Source organism: Solea senegalensis, linkage group LG1, assembly GCF_019176455.1.
Source record: "Solea senegalensis isolate Sse05_10M linkage group LG1, IFAPA_SoseM_1, whole genome shotgun sequence".
In the NCBI taxonomy this organism is placed as follows: domain Eukaryota; kingdom Metazoa; phylum Chordata; class Actinopteri; order Pleuronectiformes; family Soleidae; genus Solea; species Solea senegalensis.
In genome coordinates, this window is record NC_058021.1 from 11,464,128 (window position 1) to 11,487,687 (window position 23,560).

General features: G+C 39.6%; 2 protein-coding genes across 2 annotated transcripts; both read left to right on the top strand.

Moving 5' to 3' along the window:
- The first annotated feature begins 444 nt into the window (after positions 1 to 444).
- On the top strand, positions 445 to 16,454 carry LOC122778311 (kelch-like protein 24). The gene is made up of 8 exons (XM_044040053.1): positions 445 to 1,803; positions 3,668 to 3,786; positions 3,881 to 4,725; positions 6,348 to 6,532; positions 10,046 to 10,164; positions 15,195 to 15,383; positions 15,924 to 16,112; positions 16,192 to 16,454. The coding sequence occupies exons 2-8, from the start codon at positions 3,712 to 3,714 to the stop codon at positions 16,390 to 16,392; spliced, it is 1,803 nt and encodes a 600-aa protein (XP_043895988.1). The 5' UTR covers positions 445 to 1,803; positions 3,668 to 3,711; the 3' UTR covers positions 16,393 to 16,454.
- Positions 16,455 to 20,839: 4,385 nt separating this feature from the next.
- Positions 20,840 to 23,332, top strand: LOC122781987 (YEATS domain-containing protein 2-like). The gene is made up of 7 exons (XM_044046144.1): positions 20,840 to 21,009; positions 21,401 to 21,506; positions 21,622 to 21,719; positions 21,838 to 21,930; positions 22,029 to 22,262; positions 22,380 to 22,498; positions 23,143 to 23,332. Exons 2-7 carry the CDS (start codon positions 21,407 to 21,409, stop codon positions 23,330 to 23,332), a joined length of 834 nt encoding a protein of 277 aa, XP_043902079.1. The 5' UTR covers positions 20,840 to 21,009; positions 21,401 to 21,406.
- The last annotated feature ends 228 nt before the right edge of the window (positions 23,333 to 23,560 follow it).

The window sequence follows — 23,560 nt, forward strand, 5'->3', positions numbered from 1 at the left end:
CAAGATGTACTGGGAGGATCATCCCAGACACAGTTCACCACACTGACGCTTCTTGCCAGCGTTAAAAGAGACTGAATTATGTCTTCCTGTTATTTAAGAAGAGCAGGGATGCTCCCATGCAGAGATTAAAGAGAGACCTACTGACACCTGTTTAACTAACTAACCCCTTTGCACACAATTGTCATTGTTTGTCACTTTTGTAATAATATCCTTGACACTCTACTAATATTAATAATACAAATATAAAAATATATAATATTTGTCTGTGTTGTCGTGACTCCTTTATTTTTTTTCCATGAAAAGGTTTGCTCTTGGCAGCGAGGCTTACCTTACCAATCTTCATGGTTGCATGAACTTCCTCTCTGATGCATTTGCATTAGTTTCATCCTGTTTCTGATTAGTTCTCCTTTTGTTGTTTGTGCTAATGTTTGTGGATGCTTAGTGTTGTAGTGACCGAGACTAGTCTTGATCTCAAGGCCACGTTTAGAAGGTCTTGTCCCAGACACAGTCTAACTCACTGTAATTTAATGGAAACTTCTGTCTTGTAATGTATTGTCACAGATAGCAGCTGCTAACCCTTCATGGCCCCCTTTTACACAAAGTAAAAGTTAGGTTCATGAAGACAAAAACGAGACATCTACAGGAGGAGACATCAAAAGGAAAACATCACTTCCACATTTGGGTGAAAGAGCTACAGGTATGACACTGAAGAATGAAGATTGATTAATGTACACTTAAAATTCCACAAAATAAATGTACAGCCTAACTTTGCCTGGGTACGAGCAGACAGGTAAGTACTTTATTTAAGTGGAAAAATCCAATTATTAAAGCACTAATGTTGCATAAAACTGTTTCAAATGCAACCAAAGTGTTCTCAACTAGGGTGCAGTAAAAACTGTATAAGGACACGTGCATAAGTCGTGTAGAAAGGGTGCTATTCAGCCCTGCAGTAGTAACACGTGCCTCGAAAGCTATGAAAATATGTTATTATGAGTTAGGACCACTTCATGGAACTCAGCTGGGAACTCTGAGAATTATTTTGCATTCGAGTAAGGAGGTTGTGACATTCTTCAAACCAGCAAAGCTCCTCCTCCACCTTTTTTTACGTGTCCTTAGGATCACATTGCAGATATGTTTATATAGCACCTTAATGCTAACATGTTGTTGTCGTATACTTGTTTGGCTGCGATTGTTTCTTAAATTATCAAGTAATAAGATATTGTCTACGTTGTCTCGTCAATTGTGGGTGATATTGTTTCGCTGACTGTCTCATTACACGCCACACAAATTGCCAACGATTGTTTAGCGAGTATTGCTCAACCGCTGCCACTTTTGTTATGAACTTTTTACCTACTTCGAGTTGCGTTTGTTTGCAAACAAAGGACAGCCACGTGTAGAACCCGAGGCGCCTGGGGACTGTAGTTTATTTTCAAGTAAAAGAAGCTTGCGACACTCTCAATTGAACGTCATTACCCATGATGCACCGACAGGAACAGTAAGCGGACGCTGTGGGCTGGATTTTCTTTTCTTTTTTTCCCCTCTGACATGTATATATGGGTCCAGTGTTTACAGTTAGCTAGTTAGAAGTCTTTGTTTTTGTCATCATCTCAAAGTCAAAATGTCCCGGCTGTACTCTAGCCTGACTTCCTCTGTTTCATAACTGTTCTCATTAGAACAGAGTAAAAGCTGACGATTTAACTTTTTAGAACAGAGTTTTCATCTTTCTCCATACTTTTTTTGTTGTTGTTGTTGTTCTCACTTTGTGACCGAGAGGGACGCTTCGCCGGGAAACTTCAGCACAAGGTAACAAGTTTTATCCTCGACAAAATGACGTTGTTATTGTTTATGAAATATGAATTTGCAGTTGTCTCTCGCCGTCTATGTGGGTTTATGACAGTATATGGGCTGAAGCAGCGGGCCCGCCAATGTTTTTAGTGTGTGTTGTCAAGGGTTAACGGTCGGCACGAGGCAAGTCCCCTTTGTCTGATAAGATGGTGGTGGTTTCCACCTGTGTTGTCACTACCTGGTGTTATGAATCTACTGTATATTAGACCTGATGGAGCTGCAACTAGCAATTAATTTAATAATTGTCAATGTGTTTTCCGCACCTGAGAAAAAAACAACAACATGTTAATCAGTCTGCTGTCATAGAAGAATAAACAGAGAATATGAACTCAGCTGCATCCAGATAATCTGTTTTTATTTAATTACATAACATTTTTATCAGTTAACATATTGGTGAAATACATTTGTAATTGATTAATCACCATTTAGTTGATCAATATTTCAGTTTTGTCCACAAAAAAAGTAAAAAAGGAAATACTTTAATATGTCAATCTTTGTTTCCCAAACCTGTCAACAACATCCTGAAATGTAATAAACCAAAAAACTCGAAAACAAACCCCACAACATGTAATTCAACCTGTGTTTTTGTTTTATATAAAAAAAACTTACTGAAATAGATTCATATTTATCAAAATAGGTTTTTTTTTAATGATTGAACAATCATCAATTAATGTATTAATAGTTGCCACGATATCACTTGATTGTCCATGACTGATAATTATATATTATTATTCAAAGACACATTCAGTGTTATTTATAATAGTGTTTTGTATGTTGTTATTTGTTGTAAGTTCTTTATTTAACTTTATGTTACATGGATAAGCTGCATAGTAAAGAAAATGCTTATTATTGTATTCCTTTTTTGTTTTTGTTCCTGCTCAATTGCTATTAGTCACAAAGTAAATTTTATGCGTCAGACACAACTGGATAAACCTGTCCACTGTTAAACAGTGGAAATGAGCTGCTGATGCTGCTGACGATTGTATTGCACGTGAATCTTAGTCTACTGAGGCTAAGCCAAACAAAGTTAAAAATAACCAAACATCAATGACCTCACACAAGCAAAGGCCAGACCTGTCGTCAAATTTAGACCATTTGGCCATAGATAACACATTTCAATGTTAAGTTGATAATTATACAGTATCTCCTGACATACACACAATGTTTTTGAGACAGCCTTTGTGGAGGTGAACAGAGCACAACTCATTTTGGTTAAATTTCTTTAAGAGCTTATTCTGAAAAGAGGCAGCTGTTTTAAGACTAAGATTAAAGATACCCAGTGCCCTGACTTGGCACTTGTTTTTCAAGTACCTATTATGCCATTTCTGATAGCATCCCTTCCCCCAAGCCTTTTCAAAACAAACCTGACTGACATGTAGGCTGGCCTATTCCAACCGTTGCTCAGTCTCTCTCCCTACTGCCTGTTTCTCTTTACCATCGTCAGTCCCTTTGTTATACCAGGCACAACTGTTTCACAACAGTGATGAGCTAGAAGGAGGTGTCACGCAGATTTTTGTGCAGATCAAATTTCCTTCCTTGGAACTGTTTTCTTAAAAAAATTAGCTGTGCCCCACAGGCGCAAAATAGTCTGCGGGAGTCATGTTTTCTACAAGTTTTAAACACATGCCTCATTGTTTAAAGACTTTATTTTCATGCAATGAATGTTCTCAATTTGTACTACAAGTCAGCAAAGTAGGTCATGTCATGATTATTGTACATTTTTCTGGATACCCCTACTACCTCATGATGACGGAATGCCTTGAGATGGTTTTTTTGTTTAAAGCATGCTTTTAATAGTGCTGATCCTGCTCAATGTCCTCAGGTGATCTTAAAGCTGAGAGAGGGTCTTCTGTGAAGGTGGCAGCCATGGTGTTGATTTTGGGCAGGAGGATAATCAGAGAGGACTCTGGGATCAGAGACTCACCAGCTGTCAAACGCAAGGTTCTGTCAAACAAACATTTAGTATAATTTCTGTATTTTAAGTATTTTAATATCAAATATTTACAAGTATTTGTCCCTGTTGTTGTTTTCCAAGGTGTTTGAGGTTGATCCAAAAACATTAGCCAGCCAAGAGGTCTTGGATTTCTGTTCTGGCTCATCCCACTCAGAGGGCATCCTGCAGGTGTTCAATGAGTTTCGTGATTGCCGCCTGTTCACTGATGTGGTCATCAGCGTGCAGGGTCGCGAGTTCCCCTGCCACCGCGCTGTGCTCTCTGCATGCTCTTCCTATTTCAGAGCCATGTTCTGCAATGATCATCGTGAGAGCCGGGAGATGCTGGTGGAGATCAATGGCATCCTGGCAGAGGCCATGGACTCCTTCCTCACCTATGTTTACACAGGCCGTGCCAAGATCACCACTGAGAATGTCCAGTTCCTCTTTGAGACCTCCAGCCTCTTCCAGATCTATACACTGCGAGATGCCTGTGCTAAGTTCCTGGAGGACCAGCTGGACCCCTGTAACTGCCTGGGCATCCAACGGTTTGCAGATGCCCATTCTCTGAAGCAGTTAGCCAGTCGTTGCCGCAGTTATGCCCTGGCCAATTTCTCAGAGGTGGCTCAGCATGAGGAGTTCCTTGACCTACACAAAGAAGAGCTGGAAGAGTATATAAACAGTGATGAGCTGTCTGTTGGCAAAGAGGAGGTAGTGTTTGAGGCAGTATTGCGATGGGTGTACCACAGCGTGGAGCTTAGGAGGCCGATGCTGAAGGCCCTGCTGCACCATGTACGCCTGCCCCTTCTGCACCCCAACTATTTTGTCCAGACAGTGGAGGGAGACCAGCTCATCCAGAATGCTCCAGAGTGCTATCAGCTTCTCCACGAGGCCAGGCGCTACCACGTGCTTGGAAATGAAATGATGTCACCCAGAACTCGTCCACGCAGGTAACTGAAAAGTTGACCTTTTAGTTATGAGGATGACTGGTGGAGGACAATCTAACCTAGATGCTATCTACAATAGTTGATCCTAAGTATTTGACCTGTGAATGTTGTATGATTTGTTTGTCTGATTATATGCTCAAGTCACATGAAGGATTGCACATGACCTTTGTGCCTCTCCTTGTAGTGTTGTCGTGTGTTTGTATGAAAGTGGGAGAGAGGGAGTGTTATTGTGCTGAACAGGCAAGTGTGTCATAGACTGAGCTGGGTTTTTTGTAGCCCTATTTTGAAATGGAAATTATAATGAGAGAGGCAGGGCATGTTCATGCACAGACTTGAAAAAAAATGTGACGCAAGGATCGGTCGTCAAATCTTGACTCTTGTCAGTTTAACCTACCTTACTAATATATATGGGTTTTGGTTATAGCCCAAAATAAATACATTGGTCTGCAGCACAAGGTGGATTAGTTTTCCAATATGAAAACCAATATTATTTAATTTTTTTTATTAATATTTTTACAAATTAAAATGTCTAGTTTATGGAAAAGGAACAAGTGTGTAGTTCAAAGTGTAATCTTTTGAAGATTTTCCCGCTGAATTACACAATACCGTGTTCGATAAAGGACAAAGGACACCATCTGGTAGCCTGCTGCACAACAGACTGCAGGACAGCTGCCTTTGTGTGTTTGAACTGATGTAAAGGTTAAAATGGGCACAGTGCCAGTTGTTTTATTTATTCTGGATGCGTGACATATTTCAGTTTTTTTTGTGTGAGAATCAAGGCAGATCTGTTCAGAGCATGCTCACCACCTACACTGTTGTTTTTGTTTGCCCTGAAGGCCAAAAACCTCTCCCGCTCAGATGCCTAGTTCTTCCCTTTCTGTGTCTACACTTGTGCTGCTCCTCTCTTGGGAGGCCTCAGGAGTCTAAATAATCACGTGTGCGCACACACATTATCTTTGACTAGACGAGCTGTCTGGCTTCCTGCCTGCCTGTTTGTTTATCTTTCTACATGTACCGATCTATACACATAAATGCTGTATATGAGTGTGTGAATGTACAGTATACACTGTATGCATGGAATTTTTTACTCAGTAAATACACAAACAAACGATAGTGAAATTGACTAGGAAGGCACAATAAGAAAAGAAGCTGCAGTTAATTAGCTGGTCGTAGGAAATGTGGTCAAGCCTTAGGTATGTGTTGAGCAGCAGAGTTGGTATCGTGGGAATTAGACTCCCTCTTTTTTGCAGAGTTTTTCTTTGAAAATGTATGTAGTTGTAACAGAGGTCACATAAGTCAAACCTTCCCTTTATCTACGAACTCTAATGTAAATATCCAGGAAAATTGTTACCTAAAATTCATAACCAATATATAATTTACTTGAGCTTACCTTATCATTAACTTCCTACCTTTTCCATTTTAGATCAAGCCACCCATCTGTGTCAAACTTCCACCTTTGATTTTTCTGAAATGTTGCCTAAATTCTTTTTTACTAAGGTCTTTTTGCAAGGTCTGATAAAAAATATTTAAATTTTCTACCCTGACATGATGACAGGTGTGTTTTTATGCCTTCATAGCCTTTTTAATAATAGCTTCATCTGTTTATCTCTAATTCTTCTGTACAGGTCAACTGGCTACTCAGAGGTGATTGTGGTGGTGGGTGGCTGTGAGAGGGTGGGCGGCTTCAATCTGCCCTACACTGAATGCTATGACCCCGTCACAGGAGAGTGGAAGTCACTGGCCAAACTGCCTGAGTTTACTAAGTCAGAGTATGCAGTCTGTGCGCTCCGCAACGACATTGTGGTGTCAGGTAAGGCCCCACTATATTTGTTACAAAAGCTACTCAACAGCATGATATTACCCATGGCTTGTACTTACTGCAATATTCAAGTACTCGAGACCTAATTATGTTGTTACACTGTTTTTTATTATAAAGTCACGTTTCTCCTTATAATAAGATTATGTCCTCGTGTCCAAAAACAAACATTTACTCAAGTGACATGTGTGGACAGTGTGTGTCCGTGCTTGACTTGCCGTCTTATCTGTGATGGTGTGGCAGGAAACTCCATGCTGGCTCTTTGCCTTTGTTAGTTTTATTCTTGGCCTGTGAGAGTTTGAACTAAAGGAAAATATTAGATCGACATCTGGATGCACTCTTCAGGCACATTTTAGAGAGTGACCTTTGATGGCTCCTTCGCTGATCCTCATGGGCAGTCATCAGACTCACTGTCTCTTACATAATTATGTTCAGCAGCATTCAAGGACCCCCTTTATGCAAAGACCTAATGACTCCTTTTCAGTTTGAGACTATGCCACTTCAAGTTTAAAATAAAAGTAAATCTGAGGTATCCATAGCTCTCATGGCCTCATGGCAAAGCTGCAGCACTTTTGTAACAAAACACAGGCCACGTGGGGCCTGATCTTCCTGTAGGGGAAAATACTTAAATTGAATAAGGCACAGGCCAAGTGGGGCCTGAATACTTTAATTGAATCAGTCTTTCATATTGCATCACTGATTTTAACAAAACAAAAATGTGCTGTGTCGAAGATGCCGTTTTGGGAGGTTGTTGCATTGAGGGCATGCTTTTTTGTTATTATTATCACTATTTCCTAGAAAAATCCACAAGCCAGGACCTCTCATGTTCATGCATGCTGCGTATGAACTGCAAGACTCTACTTGACAAAAATCAAAGAGTGAAAACATCAAGAGTGAGCAGTGCTTATACTCACGCGGTGCCAAGTCATCACGTGTGACCATTAATCTACCCTCAAGCTTTGGCTGGAAAAGCCAACATACCCCTCCCTCCACTCTGACACTATACATTCTTTATATGATTGTATAGGGAAATAGTGGCAGTATAGAGAGTTTTGGTCTTCATTGTCTAATAATCCTTTGTCTAATTGATACGTTTAATCCCTCATCATTCTCATCTGAATTTTTTTTGTCTTTTCTTGAATGCATTCCTACATATTCCTCCAGTCTGTCTATCTGTCTGTCTTCCTGTCCTCACGATGGGACTTTTTAAACTTTACTCCACTATCGGAAAGAACATACATTTGGATCAATTGTTATTAGCTATGTGAATACTGAAACACATGTGTTTTTTTACAGAATTTTGCCTATGGTAGTCACAAGTCAGACCTAGGATTACCATCTGTCAGCGGACAGCGTGAAGTACAATTGTTCATACCTGGCATTAACATGTGTCCTGGTTGTCTCCCGTGACCAAACATGCAATTGGATCTGGCCCCATCTGCTCTGTATTCAGCTACACACTAAAGACATATTTGTTCACAAGAACCAGAGGGACCCAGATCCTCAGCATTTCCAATAAAAGTGCATGCGACAATAGTCGATGTGTAGCTTTCAGAAAGCTGTCACACAAGTCTTTCAATGCTCGTTATTATTAAAACATAGTGATTAGCATCTTTGGTCCTCCCTATCTGAGCTGTTAGGACAAACCAAAGCTTTTAATGAAAACAAAAACCTCTCTGAGGGGTGTCTTAAAGAGTGTATGGCTCTTTTTGAAATAGCTCATCCACCCACCAGTGTGTTTCCGTTATGCAAATCTTGAAAAACAGACGCCTCAATGGAAGCAGACTGTCTGGCTCTCTCACTCTCCCGCAGTTATTGAGCAAACACATGCTGCAGCTGACTTCCTTCTTGTGCTCTTTTTCATCTGCGTTCTACTGTGTAATTTAAATTGAAAAAATTAATTACCTTCATGAACATTAATTATACGCTCAAAAACAAAACAAAATCAATGTCCCCACCTATCTAACCTTTCTGCCAGCCACTGTACAACTCTTGCTTTGTATGCATGTGAATTAAGAGGAGGTCTAGACACCTTTATTTACACTGGCAGATTGCCTTTATGCCTTTCATTGCTCCGCAGAACCGCCCCCATATGCTTTGTACAGTCACCACCACAACAAATGATTAAACATTATTTTTGTTTTCTTAGTTGGGATCTTAGTTGTATTTTGTTGACAGATGTCACAGTTTTTTAATCAATTTAAAGTGATTGTGTGAAATAACATGTTGTGTTGGTTTTCCTCCCATTAAATATACCACTTCAGAAATTATTGTTAAAAAAGGTTTTTACATCACTGCTAATTCATAGAGCCCTATTGTAATAAGTAAAGTGCTCACCATGTTCTATGGACAGTTTTCATTTTCACAAGTTAACCTACATTTTATCTAATCTTTCCATTTCAAAGGTAAATTCTTTTGTCATATTTTGAAGGATCTCTTGTGTGTCTGTCTGTACACAATGAATAGACAGGTGTGTGTTAAGTGACCTTTGTGGGAGGTTTATTGAGAGAGCCAGGGGGGCGAGGGGACATGTGTCATTTCTTGTTAAAAATGTGTCTAGGTTACCTGTCTCAGTATCCTGGTCGGGTGACTGGTTTTTGTTCTTCCTAAAACCTTTCAGAATGCATATTTGTTCAGAGACAACAGATGAGTCTTTCAGCTGTAAAGGCACTGTAGCTCTGTAAACTGACAAAAAAATCCTGATTTGGCCATAAATGAAGAAGGTTGAAGGCGCTGTAATGTAAGAAATCAGATCATCAGAGATTATGGATTCATATTAAATTGAATTACTGGCTGCACAGATAACAGTGACAAATAAAAATTCTATGGAGCTCCCCCTTGTGTCTACTGCTTTATCTTCACTGTCGTAAAAACTCACCACTGACGTTCCCCCCTCCCTTCCCCTCTCCTGGCCATGTGCATTTGTTTTCAACTGTATAATGTCAATGGAACAGAACAATTTGTGTTTCTCGCAAGACCCGAGACTTTGCGAGACCTCCGATTTCAGGTCAGCGGACCTGATCTTGCAAGGCTGGTTTTCAGTAGGGGGAGTGGAGACAGCCCCCAATTTACCCATCACAATGACTGTTGAAGCTGTTACGTTGCACTTCAATCTGTAGTTGCATATCTTACATATTGCCCATTTAATGGTTGTGCAGACATCGTGAAGCATGGTTCAATGTCAGTCAGTCAGTCATCATCTACCGCTTTATCCTCAACCAGAGGGTCGAGGGGGGTGCCGTGCCAATCTCAGCTACATCGGGCGATAGGCGGGGTACACCCTGGACAGTTCGCCAGTCCATCGCAGGGCCACACAGATAGAGACAAACAACCATTCGCTCTCACGCTCGCTCCTATGGTCAATTTAGAGTGTCCAATTTACCTATCCCCACAGTGCATGTTTTTGGACTGTGGGAGGAAGCCGGAGAACCCGGAGAGAACCCATGCACACCATGGTTCAATGTGTGAGCCTCAAATGATGATTTTTTTGTCCTTTGATGTTTTCAGGTGGTCGTATCAACAGCAGAGATGTTTGGATGTACAACTCACAGCTCAATTTGTGGATCAGAGTGGCTTCTCTGAACAAAGGCCGATGGAGACACAAGATGGGTGTCCTACTAGGCAAGGTGAGGAGAGAGTGAGATCTAGCCTTGCTTATTATAGATGCCTCTAATATAGGAACTGATTAATAATTCAGTGTCAGATTTCGCACATTAATAGTGTCATCATACCACTAAACAGCTGCATCACAAATGTTTTTGCCCTGTGTGAAAAGTACCGATAGTAATCCTGTTTGACTTTGTGGAAAGTTTTGCATTATCTACCTGATGAAAGGAAGATGACTTGCATTCATTTGAATGGCGAGATCATAAAATATGTAACCGCAAAGGGCTACTGCATAATAATAACTACCCATCCACCTTGAAATGTCGCTCTGGAGTTTTCAAACAGACCCTGACCTAGTAGTGTTTCCAAACTCTGTTCTCTTAAATGTGGGGGTAATGTGGACGGCATGTGTATCTGGAACAGAATGTATAGGTTTTCAGTTAAAAACCTATACATTTGCATAAATGTGTACAGTATGAGGTCTAATGGAAAGCTAGATTTTATTTATGGGAAAGAAATGCATTAAATAACAAAATCTATGTAGTTATATTTAACATACTGTTGTGAAATCATTGTAAACCAGATAGTCTGTCTATCATACAGAACTGTAATGTGGATGTCGCCTCAGCCTTTCCTTAACTTACATGAAGTCGTGTGCAGTCATGTGACCTTCTGTACATGCTCTGTTCCAAGTAACCCTTTATCACACAGATTAGAATCCAGTTTCATTCTCTAAATATTTTAGTCAGGGGTGCTTCTGTGTAATATTAGAACAATGCAGAGTGTCATACTCTGTTATTACCTGGTGTTAACTTGGTATCAGTACAGAAGGGAACGTATAGAAGAAAATCTGTTGGAATCTCCTGTTTGAAAGGTTGTTTTTTGTTTTACTGCTGAGTCGTGTCTTTGACATTATATGTCTCATGTCACTGCTACTCATGCCGTCTTACCTGCAGACATGAAGGAATTTGGTTTTAAACATACCAGAGGCTGTGCTCACTTTGTGATTGTTTCAATTTAGTCTAGTCTGGTCTCGGCAGTGGCAGAACTCCAGTCACACTGCGTTCTGCTTATCATTGATCCTTTGCAATGTTTTTGACAAAGAATAGCATATTATTTTTTGCGTGGTTCTCTTGTGGCTCAGAGGTTTGTAAACCACTGGTGCTAGCTTATCCTGGAGCAGATTCAACAGAAAGAAGGAAGTTTGCATTTTTTTTATTTATATGCATTCCAGTCATATACAGTCTGTAATATATCTGTCCCCAGGTGCCTCTATGTGCAGTAACTGTACACAGAGATCTGACACTAGTATGTTTATGAAATTTGAGCCGTCATCAATCCTTGATCATTGCTTATCCTTTTGAGCTGTTACTATTTATAGTTTGTAGCACAGGACCAGGTGGAAATTCTTGTTTGAGGGCAGTGGGAGTCTAATGGATCTGTGCCAGCACCTCACACTTTCTAAGTTAAGAACTGGCTTAGTCTACATGGCTGTATCATGCTGCATGTGTCTGTCTTCAATCACATTAGCCTGAAGTGACCATACATAGTGATGCAAACTCCTGATAAGTCAGTAAACATTCACTGGATTTGCATAAATGTGTACAGTGTGAGGTCTAATGGAATGCTAGATTTTATTTATGGGAAAGAAATACATGAAATAACAATATCTATGTAGTTATAGTTAACATACTGTTGTGAAATCATTGTAAACCAGATAGTCAGGTCTGTCTATCATACAGAACTTTCTTTTACAGGATATATAATTGTAAATGCCATCATTACATTACATTACATGTCATTTGCCAGACACTTTTATCCAAAGCGACTTACAATAAGTGCATTTATACATTGGGTACAAACAAGAGATAGAAGTAAGTAAGTCATATAATACAATGTAGATGTTGGCCACTGCTAATACAAGAGAGTGTTCATGAAAAGTTTCTGAACTGTAATTATCTGTTATTAGGGTTGCGTAAAAGAGGAGCAACCATACTAACAACTCTCTTAACTTAAGCAGTATTCTTGATAATCTGTGGGCTACAATAATGCTTTATTCACATGATCAGAAAGATCTTATCATCTGCAAAACTAGTTTTAATTTTTGGGTATCTGCTTGAAGCCAGTCCTAACAGTATTTCCCACAACTTCAAAACACCCGTGATCGTTTGTTGCCTTGCCACAGAAACAACAAACATGTACAATTACACAAGTCACTATTCTTCCACAACAGCGAGGAAATCAGCTGGACAGTCACACTGGAGCTATAAAAGTCAGTAATTAACTCCAAAGTGAGTCATGACTGATATGGCTGTCAGTCATCTTCAGCTTATAAGGAGCCAAGTTTGAAGTGCATGAGCTGTAGTTAGCTCGACTTTTATGTAAAAATGATTTGTTGATGAAATAAGAAGGCACAGTAGATGTTTTAGATCAGTTGTTTAATGAATATAGTATTTCATTTCTTTTTTCAAGTCCAAGTCCTGCAATGCTGGAGCTACCAGTGAGTGCCAGAACCAGTCAGCAAACTTCTGACTGGTTCTGGCAAGTACTGTATATAAACACTGTACAGTTGTTACACCATTTCAAGTTGACCCTTCATATGCTCTTGTATCCAACCACATGTGGTTTTGTTTGTCTTTCGTCCTCCTTACACAATCTCTTCTTTTGTTTTGAACTCTGTGTCTGTGGTATTTAATTTCTTCTCTTTTGTTTTTTTCTTTCCACTGAATTTTCCTTAAATTGGTTTCACTGTAGACAATATATGTCTGTTTAGGCTTTAATTTCATTTTCCAACAAAAAAAATCAGTGCCCTTCCTCCCCCTAGATTTGTAACCTGTCATTTCCTCATTCAGTCTGCCATTTCCAGGGAATTTCAGAGGAACTCTTTTGCCTCATTGTCAAGTGTGTGGTAAACAAGCCTGTGAAACGGGCATGTATGCATGCACGCTTGTATTTGTTTTACTGTAGTGTAATTTTGCTGACCTAAGTTTTTTAATTTACTCCTTGCCCCATTCAGCTCTCAAAAGTATAGCAGTAGTAGTAATAATAAGTTTATAAGCATAAGAACATACATACACATACTTTCTCAGAGTCCTACACTCTGTGACGTTCTGTCAGACTGGTCTTGTTTCCATGGAGTATAAGAAAAAATAGGTCACGACATGTTTTCCTCTCCCTGTTATGGCTGCACATGGTGACGACTGTTCTCATCTATCATAATGTCTCTCTCTCTCACACACTCTTTCTCTCTCGCTCTTGCTCGCTCTTTTTCTCTCTCACTCTTGTGTTGTTTTTGCCCCTGAAGTCACTCAGCTGTTATTTTCTAAGCAGTAACCTCCTCTTACCTCTTGGCCTAGTTGGTTAGTCAGTTATTTAGTTATTTAGTTAGTTAGTTAGTTAGTTAGTTGTGTAGTAGTGGATGGATGTGTTGGTGATTATCAGCTCTCCTTCTTCTCCACTGCTTGGGTGTCAGGTCGTTAAGGAAACTGTTAATCATTCAGCCAATGTCAGTATTAAAAGTGTAAGGCATGAATGTACTTCAAACTGTAGTTTCAAACCGCAGAGAGCCACAAATCACATTTGGTTTAGTGTTCATGTGATAGCCACGTAGCAGAAGTGGTTATAGAATATGTGCTACCACCATCACTCTTGTGTGAAATGTCCCTTTATTGTATATTCAACACGTTCATGGTGTATTGAAATCACATGCGAGTGCAGAGCAGTGAGGAAGAGAAGAAAACTGCCATCATGCGCCCCCAACCCCCATTAGTGTATTCAAACAAGCCAGTGTCTGGATATTCTCAGCGCATTAAAGAGCCAGTTCTCAATATATGAAGAAGAATGCAGAAGAATATCTCTCATGGAAACTACAGTGTGCACGTAGTATATTCCACAAAGCACACTGACACTTGTATTCTTTTAGGTAAAAGACAAAAAAGAAAAAGAAAAGACTCTCTGATGTACTTTGGAAACACAATGTTGTTCAAAATAAGTGATTTATGTGTGCTGTGACATGGCTGAATCGGCATATATTTAAAAAATATTTCTCAGCACTTGATTTTGTGCTCATTATTATAACATTATATTAACATTATTATTTATTATTGGCTTTCTCAACAAACAAAAAAAGTTCAGTTGTTCTATGTGCTGTTTTTGATTGATTGATTGATTGATTTGTTGATTTGTTTGAAAACGCCATAACTGGAACTACAGAGAAAGCCTCAACAATTTCATGAAGGTTTTTTTTTCCCAGGTATTAGTTTTTCCGGTTTAAAAAGGCAGTAGTGCTATCACAAAGCCCGGGTGTTGAATGCAAACAACCACAACCACTTCTGTCTTTTTGTTCTGCCTTATTGTCCTCCATCTCTCTGTCTTTCTCTCTTTCTCTCATTGTTTGCAGATGTAAAACTGTTGGCATTCTGTTGCATAACACCAACCATTTTGATGAGCAGTGTTATACTGTTTACTATTATGTCGCTCATTGTGTATCCCTAACCCATGCCCTCCCTCTCGAAAATGTTTGTGGTATGTTGTTAAGGAAATGGCAGTATTTCAGCAACCCTTTACCTTTTAACATTCAAGAACCTCTTCCCTCTTCATACTTTTTTTTCTTTTCCTCGTTCCTGTCGTATGTCAACACACTTCTTTGGGGCATGAATTTTAGAATGGTTTATTACTGTAGTAAAATTTAACTGACAGTTAAATACAGTTGGACTAGTGATGAAGTTCAAGATATTCAAATGCAGCAGTACCTGCCGGCAGTGTTTACGGATGTAAAGTGCAAGGCGGACTGAAGGAATAATGGTGGTTGTTGGGGAACAGTATGTCATCTTTTAACTGTACCTGACAGACTGGTTTTTAAGTGCTGACGTAGAAGCTGTTGTATTCATAACCCTGTAAGCTGGAATACAAACCTCTTTCTTGTATCAAATGCTGTTGTAAGCCACTGACCATGTAAAAAGGTTGTATCACACCAACCGACATCATATGGTCCAATCTGGGAATTGCAACTCTTCTAATTTAAATATATGTTTTATGTGTCTGCCCTCAGGTCTATGCCGTGGGTGGCTATGATGGCCAGAGCCGTCTGAGCAGCGTGGAGTGTTACGACTCCTTCTCCAACCGCTGGACAGAGGTGGCACCAATGAAAGAGGCCGTCAGCTCTCCTGCTGTAGCCAGCTGTGCCGGCAAGCTCTTTGTTATTGGAGGAGGCCCTGATGACGAAACTTGTTCAGACAAGGTGAGAAACAGATGTGCACTTGCTCAACCACACACTTAAGCACATGTGATGTGTCTTTTTTGTCTCAGTTATTACACCTTAAAGACACGAGTGATGTGAAAAAGCACCAAAGTAGACAAATCACAGCGTTGTCTGAGAAACAAATCCACACACGTATTTAAAATAGGCTGCGCTTAGAGGTTTTTGGTTTGTTGTCCACCTTTTTGCTTCATATAGCAGGTCTTCCAAACACCCAGCAATGTAATGTATTTTTGATTATTGATGAAACATGAATGGCAAGCACACGAGTGCTTTGTTTTTTCAGCTTCCATGCCAAGTGACCATTAACATCTTAAGATAAAGATTTTATCACATCTACCACTTTAAAAATGTGATCAGATAACCAGAGAGATGAGAGAATGACAGAGTAGTTAGTCAAAACATAATGAGGCTGGAATAGTCTTTGTCTCTCCCATGTTCTCGCAAGCCTCAAATGTTCCACCCAACAACTCCTCTCATCACATGGTAACACATCTAACTGTGTATAACTGTATATCACAGGTTCAGTGCTATGATCCAGAGACAAATACCTGGTTACTACGGGCCAACATCCCCATCGCCAAGCGCTGTATCACAGCAGTGTCCCTCAACAACCTGATCTATGTTTGCGGTGGTCTCACCAAATCCATATTCTGCTATGACCCCATGGAGGACTACTGGATACATGTGGTTCACACTTTTAACAAACAGGTAATAACGTAAATGCAAATACAGTGGGAACTGACTTCAAATTGTCAGACTAGCTGTAACCTCTATTCTGTACGTGTAGGAGAGCTGTGGCATGTCAGTGTGCAATGGTAAGATCTTCATCCTTGGCGGCAGAGGGGAAAGTGGTGAAGCCACAGACACCATCCTGTGCTACGACCCAGCAACAGGCATCATCACAGGAGTGGCAGCCATGCCGCGGCCCATCTCTTATCATGGCTGCGTCACCATCCACCGCTACAACGACAAGTATCATAGGCCCTGATTATAAACAAGCACAAAGACACACACACACACACACGCACACAAATCTTTATACCTTTATTTCTTTGTAAATCAAGCTTTTCACTTTCACTCCATTACAACACAAACAAAAGTACAGTCTTATCTAGACCAGGCACATTCATTTTTGCCCACAGCATCATGTAGCAACATTCAGTGTGTTGTTGTGAATCTTTAACTGTTAACTGCACCATAGTTGTTGACCTTCTATGAAAGTGGCTGACAAGTTAACGACTTGCCTCTAACATAAGATAAAGTAAGATTGCATGGCAGATCTGTTTTGCATTAGTAATAACTGCACATGGTTGGTGAGTAGTGTGTCACATATAATGGATACAAAGAAAACTGGAAATTATAAATCTTACCAGTCAGATTAAATATATTTAAAATATCTTAAACCAGAGGTCCATGTACTTGCATTAGCTTTTTACATAGTCCTTATCTATTTACATCATGGGACCTCATGTAGTCCATAGGTCTTTTGATTACAACCTGAGCCTCGATTGGCTGAAACGGTCCTTGGTATATGGTTGAAAATTCAGTGAACAGTACTCAATATAAGTAAATGTTTCTTCAGAATGTTCTCCCTCATAAGCTGCAATATCTGTTCACATCTTCAAAGAAAACAAACAATACCTAGTGTAGAAGATGATGATCTTCTCTTCTTGGAACACGGAAGTTCCCCACAGTAACCATTTACATTTTCAAAATAATTAAAAAGAAAAGACTTAAGATTAGCAACAGTATTGTTTTTACTGTGATACTGGTTATGATTTGATTGACAATCAACTTCCTTGTGCTTTGATTACTGTGCAAAGTAACGCCCCCCGAGATCTGATGTGAACTGAGTATCACAGATTGTGCTGATAAACAATAACAAAAAAGTATCTACACAAAGCCAAGAGTAATCTGAAAAAGTACATGATTTGGTTTTTGGCTGAAAGATGATCAGCCAGCCAGACCAGATATATGACCTTGAACCCTTAGTGCAGATACTTGTGTACATTCATTGGAGTTCAGCACAGCACTAAGAAAAAAAGCACTGTCCTCCAATTACAGATCTTCTCCTTGATCTAAAAACAGTCAGCCAGCTGCTCGCCCACGGTATATCAGTCATCATGAATACAATTTGCTCTTACATAGAGTTAAAAGAGAGAAATTGCAGAGGCTGTGCAAAAATATTGGAACAGGGCCACTTTTATCACTGCCCTCTTGTTTCCGTTCATTGCTCACATCCCTGCATGTGCCACCTAGTTTCACTTCCAGTGTGTGTTTCCCTTTTCCCTGCTCCAGCTGTGTCACATCTCACATTTACTGATCTATATTATAGCTTTATTTTTTATAATTATTCTTAATTCATTCAGTCATTACTGTTATTTTTCTTGTTTTGTAAGTTATACATGTTTTTTATATTTTGACTTTTGTTGTATTACTACCCGTAGCTTTAGTGTGTTTATTTCATATCAATTGATTGGTGTACTGGGCTTGTGTGTGGTTTTGTAGACGTGAGAAGCCTTTGTAGATCAAATTCGAAGACTGCTCTGAATAAGTGGCATGCATCTTTGGCGTGTATGCGTGCATGTTTGTATGTATGTGACTTTTATGACTCGTTTTGAATGTGTTGGAGCCACGGAGGTTTGTCATGGAGTTCCAGCATAAGCATTACAAAGCGGCTAGTGTCCGTGAACAGAACTCCTCATGCTGATGCTGGCACCTCACCTGTGCACTTACATGTAATCCAGGGGTGGGGGGGAACCATAGATACCTCCAGGTGTGTTTGTGTTGATGTGTTTAACAGTCAGCAGTTGGTGTGTGTAGCAGTGCTATACCTCACATTCTGAGTGACATGGAGTTTGGATGTAGCTTATGGTCAGTAAAAGTCACCTTTTACTACATTTGGTGTTGATAGACTACAGAGATATTGCTGTGAATATAATTGTGTTTGTATTATTATTATTATTATTATTACTAGTTTCTTTGTTTAACCTGTATTTAAATGTGTCTCTTTTTTGTCATATATTGGCCTTTTTCTGTAACTTAGAACCCCAATTGTGCACTTTGACAGAATACTGTTAAAATATATAACGTTGATTTTTTTTTTTTACTGTATCAGTAAATGTTCTTTGCTTTCATGTGACATAAGAGAGGGGGCCTGTCAGCTCCTCCTGTTGGCCACTTCTTGATAGCGCTTTAATATTAAGCAATTGGACACATTGTCAGTGATACAAACACACAACAGCAAAACCTTTTGTTTTAAGTCTCTTTAATTGAAGTGCGTTTCAGCATCACTCTTGAAAGTGCTGTGAATGGTGGCAGTTTTAGTCACTGATTTTAAGTTCAAAACTTCTTACAGACTCACCAAAGTTCCCAGTGTGGAGAGGAAATTAAATAGTATCCATTCTTCCTTTAAGAGAGGAAGCAATGCCTTGCGTTACTTTAGCATAGAAAAATAAAACAAGCTTGGGGTGTTAAGAGAGCAACCCTATAAGTATGCCAGAAATTGCATGAGTGAGAAATGTTTAACATGTCATGTGAGTGTGTAAAGGGGGGGTTGTGCGTCAGTCACAAAGACAAACATGGGATGGTGGGAGATTTCGGGTTAATCCATCCTCCAGGCATTTTCTTAGAAAGACGAGTTGAGTGTCAGGTATTTAGCAGTAGTACATGTTTCAAAGAAATCACCCCAGGCCCACCTACACTCCTTTACAGTGACATACTTAGGTTTACTCAGGAGGCCAGCAAGAGGAGGCTGAGGGCCAAAAAATCGTGTAGTTGGATAAATAGTGAGAATTTGAGTGTGTGTGTGTCTGTGAGTATTTGATGCAGAGAGTGTGACATGAATGATGATCATTATTCATTGTGTGGAAACTCAAAATGTTTGCTTTTGATAAGATTATTCCAGTGTATTGATTTTTATTTTTTCTCATTTGCATGCTGTGGTGATTTGTGGGACTGTTTGTTGCTGAGGTATTTTGACTCCCACATGCAAATGGCATGTCTAAACGGAACCTCTGAAGAGCAGAGTGTTAAAATTTGATTTTAACCCAAAATGGATTTGATTTTTTCCCCAAAGGTGACTGTTGGAAAAATGTCAGTTTGTGCATGCAAGAAGGTGGCTTTAACCTGTCAAATGCAGCATGTGCCTTCATAAAAATGTGGGAATTCAATTTGATCGTTATTGTGTGTATGGTGTGATGTTTTAATGCCATCTTTTCCTTGTTTTTTTGTTTACTGCAGTATGCTAAAATGTAATGGTTGACTTCTGTAAGAGAAATAATAAAGTTTTTCTTTCTTTACCAACATTTATGTCCTGTCATCTTAAAAAAATAGTTTCACAATGAAACCATAGATAGATAAATAGATAGCATTACACTTCATTTAAGTACTTCAATTGTTGTCATAGAATCAAGGGGACCAATCACTCTGGTTGGGTTTGTGTTTGACAAGAAAGCCATCACACTATTTTAAGCTGGGGCCGCTTGTGGTGCAATAAACACTCATGATGCCCATTTGTTGTGTCTGATGTTCTTATTTATATTGTACACTTCATGTTATGATTTAGTTTAACCAAACCCACAAACATTCCTCTCTATGATTCTTGGGGACTCAGTGTCTCTACGCTAATGCAAAAACAATGTCGCAAGAACACATACCAGAAAACTTTGTATATCATTCATATAACAGCATACATCAATACAGCTCAATAGACATGTGGTACTGTCTGCATACCATCACTATGCACCCTCGCCAATCACAACACTGTCATACAGAGAAATGTCTAACTATGCTGGTCTTCATATAAGTCAGATATAACTGAACTTGTGAATTAACCCACTTTTGAAAAGCATATATATTCATAGAAAAAAACTTGAAAACAAAAATAGCAATTAAAACAGACTTCAAAAACCTTTTTAACCTTTTGATTGTGGGCAAAACGAACCATTTACTATGTTACTTCTAAGGGGTATGAGTGGTGATGACTGAGCTGGACAGCTGCAAGAAAACTCAATAATGACAAGGTGTGTAAAATGGATCCCACATGTTGACAAGTCTGTGCTTACTATGTGTTTATGGTATTTCCTGACAGTGCTTTAACCAGCAACATTTTTAGTGGTACGACTGTAGTCATTGCTACTACTCATACTTAAAAGGCGTGGACTGTTATGTGTGTTGTCACTGCATTCACAATTCTGCCATAATCATTATTGCTCCAAGGATGTCCACTCATCACTCAACTCCATTAGGCCATGCACAGTATTTTCAAATTATGGCGGATGTGTTTAAATATAGTTCCATTTGCAATGGGTTGATGTCATATCGTCACCATTATTTTTCATCATCATCCGACAGGTAACACAAAATGAAGTGACTTCTGGGTTCCAACACCAGAGGGTTTGTAGAATAGCAGCCCCTGGTGGCCATTCAGCTAACGTGCAAAGCTAACGCTCCACCATTTAGCCCACCTGTCCACCTCGAGATTTAGCAATTTATCAAACATTAGTGTGTAAAGTTGGTGCTGCATACCGCAGGGGATATGCCCTCATTGAATTAAAACACACGCCTCACAAAGAAACGTTGCTCCACTGTACAGAGTAGCCCCGTAAGTCTGCATTTTGAACCAATTGAATCTGTGTGTACAAATGTGTGCTAGCGCTAGCTAAGTTAGCAAACAAGGGTAGCGGTTGCTAAATGTACACGTTTGCCGGCTTCGTGGACGTTAGGCACGGAACGATAACAATGTGAAACATAGCTGCATGTTTACTGTTTTAGGTTATGTAGCTCACTTGCAAAGTGTCTTTTAAAAATCACATGTTAACTATTGGAAGCCACATGCTAGGTCGTAGATTGCCTGCTAGCATCACTGGATAGCTAGGTGAGGCTAAAGTTAGCAGTGGGCAAGCTGAAACCTGACAGCCTGTGCTCGCCGGTTAACTCCAACTATAATCAAAGCTGGTCAAAGGTTTCCAAAAAAAGTACTTTTATTTTTACAGGCAGACATGTCTGGAGTTAAAAGGAAAATTGAAGGCATCGATCCTGACTATGAGGACATTTCTCTTGTGCAAAATAGCAAGAGAAACAAAGCCGTTGAACATAATGGTAAGTTAAGTTCGTGCTTTAAACTCTGAAACAGTACACCTGCATTTACATGCTGTGATAGCAAACACTCATTACTACAAATTGATGTTTATCCACTGTCCATCTGTACTAACAGCTAGGGAGGCAGCAGTACAGAAGATTGACACCATAATCAGAGAGCAGTTTTCTTTGGAGATGAAGAGCAAAGAACACGAGATAGATGTCATCAGTCAGGTACCTGGAGGATACAGTGCATTGTCACACACAAAAAAATTTACTTGAGCTGTGTCAATAACACATATTGAAATTGAGTTGATACAAGAAGAAGAAATTATGTTTTACTGATTTGCAGCGACTCAATGAAGCCAGGAGGATGATGGACAAGCTTAGGGCGTGCATAGTTGCCAATTACTATGCCAATGCTGGGATGACAAAGCTCACAGAGGTAAACTTCCTAATCCTGGGGTTCTTTATATTCATACTTGGCTGATAACTAACCTCCAGGCTCAGTAACCAACCAGCACTGTGTCTCCTGTGTCTTAGCATGGTTCTAAGAGTGACCCTGCAGTGCTGAACCATCCAGCCATCCGTCGTTTCCTGGAGTCCCCATCCCGTTCCTCTTCCCCTCTCAACCAGGGTTCTGAGACTCCTTCTTTGGCTCAGTCAGAGTCCGAGTCCCTGTCACAGCAAGGAGAAGGATCTGAGAGGGATGTAGAGGGAGCATGGAGAGAGGATAGCAGTAAGCAGGAGCGCAGACCTGGACGTAATACAGGCAAAGTGAGTTCAGCTGATGACAAGCATTTTGGTTATTTGATAAATGAAGAAGTAGTTGTCATTATTACTCTGGTATTTTTTAACCTCTGATTTAACTTGCTATATTCTTGATTCTTGAAGGACACTTTTGGTGTGCCATCATCTGTGGGAGCAGATCAGAGGGTGACTTACCACTCAACTGGAGACGAAGCTTCTAGACTGTATGCAAAGAAGACAATCGTAGTGGGGAATGTATCCAAGTATGTAACCAAACTACAAATAGGTTTTACTCACTCTGTCATCTCTCAGTCTTAGTATGTTGTAGCACAGGTCTTTCTCATTACAAGAGCCATTCACTTAAATTATTATCATTAGTAGCCTGTTGATTTGAATTATCAACAATTTATGTTAATGAAACCTTTCAACTGAGTTATAAATCCTTAGTGTTAGCCAGGTAGTTTTACTGGAGGTGTTATTATCTCTGGTATGTAAGTTACGTTTTTGGACAAGCTTAAAGAAGTAAAGGATAGATTTTGATCACATTTTTCTGGGTTATTGCCCAGAGAAGAAATTATTAGATTTTGATGGTGATCCAGTCACAGAAATAGGAGTGACCTTAGCATAGGTGTGCATTCTCTGGTAGTACATGAAGTTAAAATTACATAAAACACAAAATAGATACTGTTTCTATAACTCTAACCTGATTGATGGGGCCCATTTGTGTGTACACTTAATGTCTCTGAGGTTTAGATGTGAGACTTACATGTTACACAACAGTCACACTCTACTCATTTACTCTGGAAGATAAATTAGATGAGTTTTTAGATAATTATATCTTGTGTCCAATGAGGCAAGTTTTTTTACTTCAGTTGAATGCATGTCTTTTTTTGTCCTTATCCCTCAGATACATTCCCCCTGATAAGCGGGAAGAGAATGACCAGTCTACCCATAAGTGGATGGTGTATGTCAGAGGCTCCAGGAGGGAACCAAGCATAGACCACTTTGTAAAGAAAGTCTGGTTCTTCTTGCATCCAAGCTACAAACCCAATGACCTGGTGGAAGTCAGGTTTGTTCCAGTCTATTTTTCTTTCTAACATCTTAGACACGCAAGGAAGCAAGCAATAAGCACTTCTTAGTCATGCACACTTGTTCTGAGATAGGCAGGGCTCCACTCTTGTGGTAAATATTAGCACTGGGTGCTGTTTTATAAGGTAACCTCAGGCAACAACAATAGGTAGATACACGCAGACAAACTTGTTCCTCTAAGATTTGTCATGGTTACTCATTTACACAATGTTTACTCCTAACTATATTTATTACTC